This window comes from Gadus macrocephalus, chromosome 2 (assembly GCF_031168955.1).
Source record: "Gadus macrocephalus chromosome 2, ASM3116895v1".
NCBI classification, from domain to species: Eukaryota; Metazoa; Chordata; class Actinopteri; order Gadiformes; family Gadidae; genus Gadus; species Gadus macrocephalus.
The window spans coordinates 9,478,284-9,487,432 of record NC_082383.1 but is presented as its reverse complement, the minus strand read 5'-3'; the positions used below and the strand labels follow the sequence as shown (position 1 = coordinate 9,487,432).

Genomic DNA, 9,149 nt, shown 5'->3' with positions numbered 1-9,149 from the left:
GAAGAAGATGAAGCGGTTGTGGGGAATGTTTCTATCTTGAACGCCACAGCTCTTTGGTCTGTCTTGTAGTCAAAGATGGCGGCGCTTGTGGGGATGCGTGCGTGTTTCTCCGGTAAACACTTAAATCTCTAAAGTGATATTGTGTTTGCATTTTATTGATTGCCAAGTACAATTATTGTTAACTCACTTATGTCATGCATTTTGTGTGCGAGCTATTTTGATGGCATTTGTACAACAAAATTAATAACAGAGGATGAAGTCTCCTGTGATGGGACAGCAAGGTCACGTAACTAGCTTGTGTGTGCGGCAAACATGTAATAGCTGCTATTACTGCAGTATAGGATGCCGGCTAAGAATAATATCTTTAGATAATGGTAATTCTGACCTTAATCTGGGTTGTCTTTGTTAAGTACCGTGTTATTATTGAATGTTGCATATTCGCCTTTGAAAGATGTTGCTGTCACAGTCAACAATGTGCTTTCCCGAATGGGCAATCCCCAAGTTAATGGCAATGTAAAACCACTCATTTCCCGTATCACTCCTCACCTCATCACTCTTTTTTGTCTTCTTATTAGCCCTTCAGCTTTCTTCACCATGTCTCCTGAACAGCTCCTACAAGTTGGTACGTTTCTGCCTGAATCATATTCTCTGGCTGGTATGGAAATGTTTGACTACTTAGTGTCATAGACATCATATATCCATTTGTATTTGCGGTTTGCTTGAAGTGTGCCGTCCCGCTGAGCAGACGGAACATGGCAGTGGAGGCTAAAAAGACGTTCAGCCGAGACAAGCCTCACGTTAACATCGGAACTATTGGTCATGTTGATCACGGCAAGACGACCCTGACTGCGGCCATTACCAAAGGTTTACCATCTGGCATCCTCTCTATTGCACATCAATTGATATCCCATTAAGTGTTGCACTCTTTCTTCAAAACGTTTTGATCAACAACTCCACTTTAGCAAAGCAGTCAACTCCCTCCCTATTCTTTATGTTCCCATCTTCTGTTGCTTCTTATTAGATATCCATTGAGGGAAAGGATTAATCGCTGCGTTAGTTTAATTATCTTTGTTTTGTTCCCCTCAGTGTTGGCAGAGGCAGGGGGCGCTCGCTTTAAAAAGTATGAAGACATTGACAACGCGCCCGAGGAGAAGGCCAGGGGCATCACCATCAACGCCTCGCATGTGGAATACAGCACGGCCAACCGCCATTACGCACACACAGACTGTCCCGGCCACGCCGACTATGTCAAGGTCTGTGTGTGTGTTTACATGTTCCGTTGTAATCTTCTTGGGCGATTAATAAAACTCTGGGATATATAATATCTCCAAGCTCATTGTGATACTGCCAAAGCCAGACGTTATAGTCTAGCTGTGTATGTATCTGTATATATGCAAGAAAAATGCATGCATATGCTTTAATTGGCTGCTGACAGTGTGTGTGTTGCACAGCAGCTACTAACTGCTACTGTCTCTCATGCTAACAGCCTTGCATGAATGACAATCATGTGTGCGACGTCTTTGTTAATTTACAGTGAGTCGCTTGGATTGAAGCATCTGCTAAATACAAAATCCAGTGTTTCCCATACCTAGACCAATGTGTGGCGTAGCGCCACAGAATCAACACCGAGCGCGACAAACTGATTCCGCTTCCTTTTTTTGCGATTTTTAAATATAAATATCGTGCCGTTCATTCATCTCCTCATAGCACCTTTCTCCCTGACCTTCTCGTTCAAACACGCATACGCACACAAACACGCACAGAGACAAGCACGCATTCAGGCAAGTGGTGCGCGGGGACACTTATAAACAGCTGATTCGCCCGACCCTCCTTTCAACCCGCCTATCAAAGGAAAACCCGAAGCAGCGGGGTATTTGGCCCAGAGAAGACGGTCGGTGACCGTTTTACCAAAGTTTTGTATGATATACTGTGCTCAAATACACCTGCCCAAAATTATTCGGAACTCAGAAAAGATAACGTTAGCCCTTATGAACTCAACGTTATTGATATTGAACAACCCACACGCTAAGTCAGCATAGATAACGTTGGTAATGCAGCAAACTAGGCAATTAATAAGAAATGCAGTTATAGTTGAGATGGGCTACGGTGTTAGACTGGGAACCACCAGCCCGTTCTGCTGGCGATTTGAATTCGCTCTGCAGCAGGGGCTGGAGAGGAGCAATACATTTCTTTCTGTTTCCGATCCGCTTTTACTGGAGCCAATCAACGCTTTATTTTCTCCCTGGCGAACTATTGGCTGGTTTAACACAATGACAACAGGGAAAGCGATTGTTGCAGCGTTTGTTGGTCTGATTGGTTGAAGGACTATTATTATTATATTTACATTTTTACTTTATACTATTGATTTTTTTTTACCAAAAATGTTAAATACAAGACTAATACTTCCACTGTTTGATTTCAAAGATGGATATTTATTTTGGTATATTATCCTGGCCTATACTATGGGTGCGGTATGACGGAATGACAGTCCTCTCCTAACTATCAAAACGCTAACCTCCCTCCCCTACAGAACATGATCACGGGGACGGCGCAGATGGACGGCTGCATCCTGGTGGTGGCAGCCACCGACGGCCAGATGCCGCAGACACGAGAACACCTGCTGCTGGCGCGGCAGATCGGTGTGGAGCACATGGTGGTGTTCATCAACAAGGCGGACGCGGTGGACGACCAAGAGATGCTGGAGCTGGTGGAGCTGGAGATCCGCGAGCTGCTCACCGAGTTCGGCTACGACGGCGAGAAGACGCCCGTGGTCATCGGCTCGGCCCTCTGCGCCCTGGAGGTATGGAGACGACTGGGGACGTCTGGGGGCCCTATCTTTGCATAGATATTTGGTTGGTTCAGCTTTAGACCTTAGTCGTCTGGACAGACTTTAGTTGAATTTTGTTATTTGTGGTTATATTGTCTTAAAGTGGCAATCCTGAAGATCTACGTTTCGTTGTCTTTGGTGGTAGCGATGGTGGTCCCATGTGACACACATGGGGGTTGAGGAGCGAGTCTGTTCTGGTAGCTCCGCCGTACACTCTTTGGTGGAACAATCACGTGCTGGGTCATAGAAAACGTGTCCCTAATGGCGCCGCTTGTGATCTGAATGCATTGCTGGAATGCTACGAAACCAAGGTCATAATAACATTCATAATACTGCAAATGCAAGGACTTTCATCATTGGACCCTCTGCTCAATTACCATGAGATCCTTTGAGATTGCTACTTTGAATGTGCTTATTCACGTTTATGTCTCATTCTATTTTTCTATATCTTTATCTATTTGCGTGAATGGCACTCGATTTGCACACCATTTAAACATCTGTATTATATCGTATTGTTTATTTGCTAATACTTTATTATTTTATTATAGATATAATTCTTATTTATATATTATAATTTTTTTATTATGACATATTTTTTATTATCTCTTATATTCCATAACATATTTACCATTTATTTTCCTCTATCTCTCCATGTCATTTTTTTCTCTCTCTCTTTGCATAGTTATAAGGGTTTGCCAAATGTCGTTTGCACGTGTTTACAGAATAAGCAGCCGGAAATTGGAGTGGACGCAGTGATGAAGCTGCTTGACATCGTGGACAGCTACATTCCTCTTCCCAAGAGACAGCTGGATAAACCCTTCCTTCTCCCCATCGAGGGCGTGTACTCTATCCCAGGTAACCAACCAATCCCCCTCCCCCACACACACACACACACACACACACACACACACACACACACACACACACACACACACACACACACACACACACACACACACACACACACACACACACACACACACACACACACACACACACACACACACACACACACACACACACACACACACACACACACACACACACACACCCCCCCCCCCCCCCCCCCCCCCCCCCGGTGGATCTAAGCTATTTAAAGTCTATGATCAGTATCGACTGTGTGATTACTTTAATGGATTTACTCTGCTTTAAATGGGTAAGTTAGTCTTTGTTCATTCCTTGCCAATGGATTTCGAGACCGTTGGAGTAGTTCATGGCTTTAGCGTTCATTGAACTTTGGAATTAGCACCCTACACATCAGAAATGTAAGTATGTGGTTGATGCGTACCGGGCATGGCAGAACCTCATGGAGGGGGTTTGTTTTGAATGAAAATTAAATTGGAGGGAATACGCTCCAATTGACATATTCAGCAAGGAAAACGCGCGTTAAAAACCCAAAGGGGTCTAGGAGCCTCAACTTGCGTCATTACATGTCTTGTATGACAGCCATCCCACTTTGCCATTATGAGCTGAAACATTGATTTAATATTGCAGTCTATCTGAAGCGCACAACTCGAGCTGTGCTTACAAGACGCTCTTGATGCGAATGACAAATGGCAACTTTGATACTTATTTAGTACCGTCTATTTATGAGCATTATAATGGGCAACGTTGAATATGAAATGCGCCACATGCAGTGGCGTTATACAATACGTTTCAGAGATAGCTTAGCCCTCACAACAAAAATATACAAAAAGGCGCTTTGATGCCACGAAAGTGCCGTTACCTGCTTTTGAAGAGTGGAATGTCCCAAAACGTATGATTTTACTCTTGTTTTCTTGAAATAACTGTTTTATTTCAGTAACGGTTTTACAATGGTAAAGATTACTATGTTAACAATCATCTAATTTAAATAACCTGTGAAACAAAGCAGGCTGTTTAATGTTTGAGATTCTAACCAGTGGAGGAGAGCCCACTGACCAGTATAACACCTGTTCCCCAGGTAGGGGCACGGTGGTGACGGGCACCCTGGAGCGAGGGGTCATCAAGAAGGGCGAGGACTGCGAGTTTGTGGGCCACAACCGCCACTTCAAGACGGTGGTAACGGGTGAGTGGGCGGGGCCAAACACAAGGCAATGCGGTACAATACAGCAGTGGAAATTACACATTTAGTCATTTTTGTTATCCTTCGGAATTGTGGGCAGGAAAGTGGAAAGTGGGCTTTGGTGTTTGGACTCGAGGTTTTGGGTTCGACAACCTCCCGATATCCACAAGCCTGACCCCTTAGTAACTTGCATGTCAACAAACTGAATCACTTTGGATTAAATGTGTCCAGTAATCCAACTAAATAGTAGACTGAGTAGTGTTTGGGTCAGACATTGCTCATAAGATCAATGTCATTTTAACGTCACGGGTTATAAAAAACAAAGTGCCCCCCGAGACATAAGGTCACGGCACCCATGGTTCTGTCCACGGCGCTAATCCTGGCTGCTGTGCTCCTGCCAGGGGTGGAGATGTTCCACCAGTCTCTGGACCGGGCCGAGGCCGGGGACAACCTGGGCGCCCTGGTGCGCGGCCTCAAGCGGGAGGACGTGAGGAGGGGCATGGTGATGAGCAAGCCAGGCTCCATCAAGCCTCACCAGAAGGTCAAGGCCCAGGTAACCGCAGCCTTTATCTATATATATATATATATATACCCACTTATTTTTATTTTTTTTTCAAAAAAATTATAAAATTCAAATATTAGTTGACAGGCCAGTCTTCTCCTTTCAAATAATGCGGCGCCATTGATGTATCCAACTTGCTGGTCCAAGCAGTCAATGCGGTGCATATGTCTGGCCGGCAGCCCCAGAATGAAACCAAATATATCTATATATATTTTTAAAGGTGGTGTCAGGTTCAATGTGATTGCTTCTTACCCTCGCTAGATTTCTCGTCTGTGATGTTCCTAATGTCCTCTAAGGGTGTGTAATGCGATGTCTTGCTCTTCAACCCCAGATCTACATTCTGACTAAGGAGGAGGGGGGCCGACACAAGCCCTTCGTTAGCAACTTCATGCCCGTCATGTTCTCCTTGACCTGGGACATGGCCTGCAAGGTCACCCTGCCCAACGAGAAGGTTGGTTATGTGCACTAAACACTTGAGCCTTTAAAGGGGGACATATTATGAAAGCAACACTTTTCCTGGGATTTGGGTTGGTGTTGTTTCGGGTCTCTGGTGCTCCAACACGCCTACAAACGTTGAAAAAATTCTACATGATTTTTTGAGTGAGATATGCATTTCTGAAAGTGCAACTCCGCCTACAGTTACCAAACGAGCGAGTCAGTTTCGGCGCCCCCTCCTACGTAGAAGGGGGGCACAGTTTAATATTACCTCCCACTTCCCCACTCCCCTCCAATCAGAGCATAGCTACGATTTTGTGGACCAGTTGACGAGCAGCTCCGGCGGGGGGAACTCGGCGGCAGCTCAGCTCCGGGAGTACAATCCCTTTCTCTGCCGGACTGTCGCCGAGCTCCACCTACCGGAGCTGAGGGACTGCCGCAGATGCTACGGCGGCAGTCCGGAGGAGGAGACATGGAGGAGAAGGGGATTGTACTCCCGGAGCTGAGCTGCCGGACTGCCGCCGAGCTACCCCCGCCAGACTTTTCAGCTCCCGGAGGACTCCCTCCCAAGTGGATGAGAGCATGAGTCGGTGTACGCAGGGTCTTCTACTTGTCCAAAAAAAGTAAATGACCTTCTATCCTCACCACCGAGCTCTCTTCTCGCTCTCTCTCTCCAGGAAATGGTGATGCCGGGGGAGGACACCTCGCTAACGCTAACGCTACGCCAGCCGATGGTGTTGGAGAAGGGCCAACGCTTCACGCTGCGTGATGGGAATCGCACCATCGGCACCGGCTTGGTCACAGACATCCTCACCGCAACTGAGGAGGACATGAGCAACTGGGGCTGAGGAAGAGGGAGTGGGAGAAAGAACACTGGGATGGGTCAGCGGAGGGGCTTGTGTAGAGGGGGGCGGGGCTTATGCCTCCTGTGTCTGTCCTACCAATAAGTAAGTAAATACAAATGATTCATGTTTATGTTAGATGAAATGGTATTTCTGAAATTCCATCCAACCAAATAAGAGGTTTCTGTAAAGCAAGGCTGTCATGCTACGTATTGAATAATAAAAATACATAAAAACTGGCTTTTGTTACTTTGTGGTGTTGCTGTGGAGGTAGCCTTGATTTTATGCCTCTTATAAATTCTGGATGAAGAAACTAACACTTCGGGCAGGGCAATCACAAGACGGGGATAGCGCTTGACTTGTTATTTGGCAGGGTTTGGTCTTGACATGAGTGGAAGGGCTGAAAGGGGTGCTTGATGGACTGGCTGCAACCACGAGTCAGAATGCAAACAAGTAAGGGAGCTCGGATCAAACTGTTGTAAACGTTACATTTTGTGTGAGCAACTGTTGTTTGTGTTCATATTAATCATTGGGAGATATTAAGAGCTGTTGGCTCTTAAACCATACCTACATAACATTTAACAACTGCATGACTGATCTAGAGATGAGCAGTTCAACAATCCACATGAGGGCAGCAATGATTGAGTTCATGTTTGTCTAATCTCAAATGTATCATCATCATCATCATCGCCTACTACCCCTTCTGGGGCTTAGGCCGCAAACAAGAGTTCTCCATGCATCCCGGTCCTGGGCCAACATCTCAAGCTGTCCCCAAGTGTAGCCCATTTTCTTGGCGTCCGCCTCCAAGTCTCTACGCCAGGTGTTTCGCGGCCGACCTCTCTTTCTTTTCCCTTGGGGATTCCACTTGAGGGACTGTCTTGTGGTGTTTGTGGCTGGTTTACGGAGAGTATGGCCTATCCATCTCCAACGTCGTTGGAGGATCTCTTCGTCCGCTGGCTTTTGGCTGGTACGTTCCCACAGTTCTTTGTTGCTGATGGTGTTAGGCCAGTGGATCTGGAGGATTCGTCGCAGGCAGGAATTGATGAATGACTGGATTTTGTTTGTTGTATTCACCGTAGTCCTCCATGTCTCAGCACCGTAGAGTAGGACTGACTTCACATTGCTGTTAAAGATCTTGATCTTTGTTGTGATGGCCAGGTCTTTTGCGCTCCAGATGTTTTTTAGTTGGAGGTACGCAACTCTGGCCTTGCCAATCCTGACTCTCACATCTGCATCTGTTCCACCCTGCTTGTTGACAATGCTGCCAAGGTAGGTGAACTCCTCAATCTCCTCCAGAGCTTCGCCTTCCAGCATGATGGGTGCAGTGTTGGCAGAGTTGACTCTCATGACTTTGCTCTTCCCTCTGTGGATGTTGAGACCGAGGCGAGCAGAGTTGGTTGCGATGGTGCTGGTCTTTTCTTGCATCTGCTGCTGGGTATGAGAGAGAAGGGCCAAGTCATCTGCAAAGTCCAGGTCTTCGAGCTGCGCCCACATTGTCCACTGTATGCCGTTTTTCCTTCCTGCTGTGGATTGCTTCGTTACCCAATCCATTGCCAGCAGGAACAAGAATGGCGATAGTAGGCACCCCTGTCTCACTCCAGTTTGTACACTGAAAGCACCGGTAGGTTGTCCCTCGTGGATCACTCTGCAGGTCATTCCCTCATAGGTGTTTCTGATGATGTTAGTTAATTTCTCTGGCACTCCGTAGTGCCTGAGAAGCTTCCAGAGGGTCTCCCTGTCCACACTATCGAAGGCCTTCTCGTAGTCGATGAAGTTGATGAATAGCGGTGAATTCCACTCGAGTGACTGTTCCAGGATGATGCGCAGTGTAGCAATCTGGTCTGTACACGATCTGTCTTTGCGGAAGCCAGCCTGCTGGTCTCTAAGCTGGGGGTCGATCACATCTTTCATCCTGTCCAGTAAGATCCTGTAGAAGACCTTTCCTGGGATGGAGAGTAGCATGATCCCCCTATAATTTCCACAGTTGCTCAGGTCCCCTTTCTTTGGCATCTTCACAAGATAGCCCTCCTTCCATTCGCATGGGATGTTTTCCTCTTCCCACATCTTCTTAAAGAGAGGGTGGAGCATCTCTCCCATGGTCTCTGCGTCCGTCTTCAGTGCCTCGGCCGGGATGCTATCTGGTCCTGCAGCCTTGCCGTTTCTAAGTTTTTTAATGGCTTTCCTGATCTCCTCCCTTCTTGGTACACTGAGGTCTATTGGCAGATCCCTGTCTGCTTGTTGGATGTGTGGTGTGTCTTGTGGGGCTGGTCTGTTGAGAAGTTCCTCAAAATGTTCCAACCATCTTTTCTTCTGTCCTTCCTCCCCCATTATTGGCTTTCCCTCTTTGTCCTTTACTGGTCTTTGAGGTTTACTGGTCTTTCCTGCCAGCTTTTTGGTGGTGTCATACAGGTCCTTCAGATTCCCATGTCTAGCTGCTTC

At 46.6% G+C, this 9,149-nt stretch overlaps 1 protein-coding gene across 1 annotated transcript; it reads left to right on the top strand.

Annotated features, from left to right (window-relative positions):
- On the top strand, nt 1-6,949 carry tufm (Tu translation elongation factor, mitochondrial). The gene is made up of 10 exons (XM_060039493.1): nt 1-112; nt 576-622; nt 726-864; nt 1,087-1,253; nt 2,531-2,800; nt 3,550-3,682; nt 4,770-4,874; nt 5,273-5,424; nt 5,765-5,884; nt 6,546-6,949. Exons 1-10 carry the CDS (start codon nt 76-78, stop codon nt 6,714-6,716), a joined length of 1,341 nt encoding a protein of 446 aa, XP_059895476.1. The 5' UTR covers nt 1-75; the 3' UTR covers nt 6,717-6,949.
- The last annotated feature ends 2,200 nt before the right edge of the window (nt 6,950-9,149 follow it).